The 2,190-nt window shown below is 24.4% G+C and overlaps 1 protein-coding gene across 1 annotated transcript; it reads right to left on the bottom strand.

Annotated features, from left to right (window-relative positions):
• Window positions 1-386: 386 nt before the first annotated feature.
• LOAG_14796 (hypothetical protein) lies at window positions 387-1,838 on the bottom strand (the record flags this gene model as incomplete). Its single annotated transcript, XM_003150289.1, has 3 exons — window positions 387-484; window positions 783-855; window positions 1,714-1,838. Coding segments are annotated over 3 exons (296 nt in total), but the record flags the coding sequence as incomplete, so codon positions are not given.
• Between the last annotated feature and the right edge of the window lie 352 nt (window positions 1,839-2,190).

The following is a 2,190-nucleotide window of genomic DNA, read 5'->3' as shown; positions in this document are numbered from 1 at the left end:
AGATGAAATAACTTTTTTCAGTGTAATTCATTAAGTATTTATAAATTTTAGTATATTTTATGCGATCGTATTCAAAATGGTAATTTGTATTGAAATTAATGCTAAATTTAAGTTAATTTAAGTTTTATTCTTGAAATTTTTTTTTTAAATTCATATTTGTCATTGGATTTTGATTTAAAAAAAAATTTTTTAAAACAATTTTTTCTTTTTTTTTTTTGTTTTTCGAAAACGAATGAAAACAAAAAAAAAAAAAAACGAAAAAATAATTTATGTATCGAAAGTTTTTTTTCTTTTAAAAATATTTTCACTTGGGAATGATGTTTATAAATAGTGTGTTAACATTTATTTCCACAAATTAATTTCATTAGGAAGAATTATTATAAATTTTAAAGTTTTAAAAGTTTTAATTCAAGCAAAATAAGCGTATACTCTTGACTTTCAGGCACAAGATCACCAAATCCAATTGTCGTAAGCGAAACAAAACCTGAAAAAGACAAAGGAAATAAATCAAACTTTGCTTTTTTGTTCAAATTAGCATAATTTTTAAAACTTAATAATTCCGTTTATGTTATTAGCAAAAATGTGAGTTGTATAGAATGCGCTAAAATATATAAAAATGTATTTAATCATTTCTTTAGAATGAATAGTGGTGGTAATCAATTATTCAAATTACTATCAATTATATGTTAAACTCTGATAGCAAAACGGAAATCAATAATTGGAAATCAATAAATTTTGTAAAAATGAAATTTTAGATAACAAACAATAAAATTTACACTTACAAAAATAAAATGCGTCCGTATAAGTCCATGGTTCAAAGAAAGCAAATAGAAGACCACCAAAGGCAATATAAAACTAAAAATGAATTGATAACAAATAAAAGGTGATAATATTTACAATAGCAGTGATAACAATTTTAGTACAATGATAATCATTTGTTAATTTTTAATTTTAAATTAAATGTCCAATAATTACAAGCAAACATTTATTAAATATATATATTTTAATGTTATATAATTGCAATTTCGATTCAAACATTAAATGCTGATAGTTTTTTGTTGTCCGAAGCATTTTTAATTGACATTTTATGCAATCTTTAATTTTCAACTTTTCTTCTCCAATGGGTTTTTATCAAATTTAATCATAATAAAATGAGAAATTAGTAATTTCGAAAATTGGAAAAATAAGATCAAATGACCAATTATCAATATCTAGTATCAATCGATATTAGGCAACTTTTTTTTTTTTGCAAAAATTTGATATACGATTATCGTAAGAGTACTTATGGAAGAAGTTGAAAGAAAACATATACTACAAAAACAAACTCACAAGTAGATTCTAAATTATTCCTCTAGAAATGCTTCAAAAAAAAAAATGAAACCGTATTCTAATGACTAAGAGAACGGTAAAATATCCAATAACGATAAGTTAAGAAATACAGCAATACTGTCTACGAGTTACGGTAAGTATCGCATATGCATCGAAATAATTAGCAAACTGTTATTTTAATTTATGGTTTTATTTTCGACATAATTTAATTTTGTCATCTTTCCAATTTAATAATTCCCTTACTAGATTTTTTCCGGTGAATGCAATTCCGGTTTGCTCTGGAAACAAAAGTGGAAGAAAAAAAAAGAATCCTAACAATTTGAAATGACTTAATATTTCAATATAACCTGAAATTGTGATAAGATGGAGTTTTGAAAAACTAACAAGAAGTATAGCAAAAACTAAGACCAAAGGCACTTCTGTTTTGTCCAATGCAAGATCATCCCAATTTATCAACTGCTTCGCTGCTTCTTCATTCGATTTCTCCGGTGACCTCAATTCTGGATCACCTGAAAAAGATGAAAGAAAAAGGAAAAGAATAAATAATTTTATAGCTCTAATAAATAATTGGATAAACTGAATATGTTCAAGTTGTTATCAATCATTGTTGGTCAATTACTTAGGACAAATTCTCGAAATACCATTATTGATCATTTTATTACCGGTAAAATTGATATATTATAATAAGATAATAAATGATATGCAAATGTAATTTATGTGTGATTGCAAATGATCTATGATATGGTATGTTATCACAGATTAGATCACTTGAAAATATTTCATGCTAATTACAATTTATGCATAGACACTGTGATAATGACTGTAATCAAATTTTAAATTAGCTATACCAAAAGCTTTTAG

Source organism: Loa loa, assembly GCF_000183805.2.
Source record: "Loa loa unplaced genomic scaffold supercont3.1285, whole genome shotgun sequence".
In the NCBI taxonomy this organism is placed as follows: domain Eukaryota; kingdom Metazoa; phylum Nematoda; class Chromadorea; order Rhabditida; family Onchocercidae; genus Loa; species Loa loa.
This window is presented reverse-complemented; position numbering and strand designations above follow the sequence as displayed.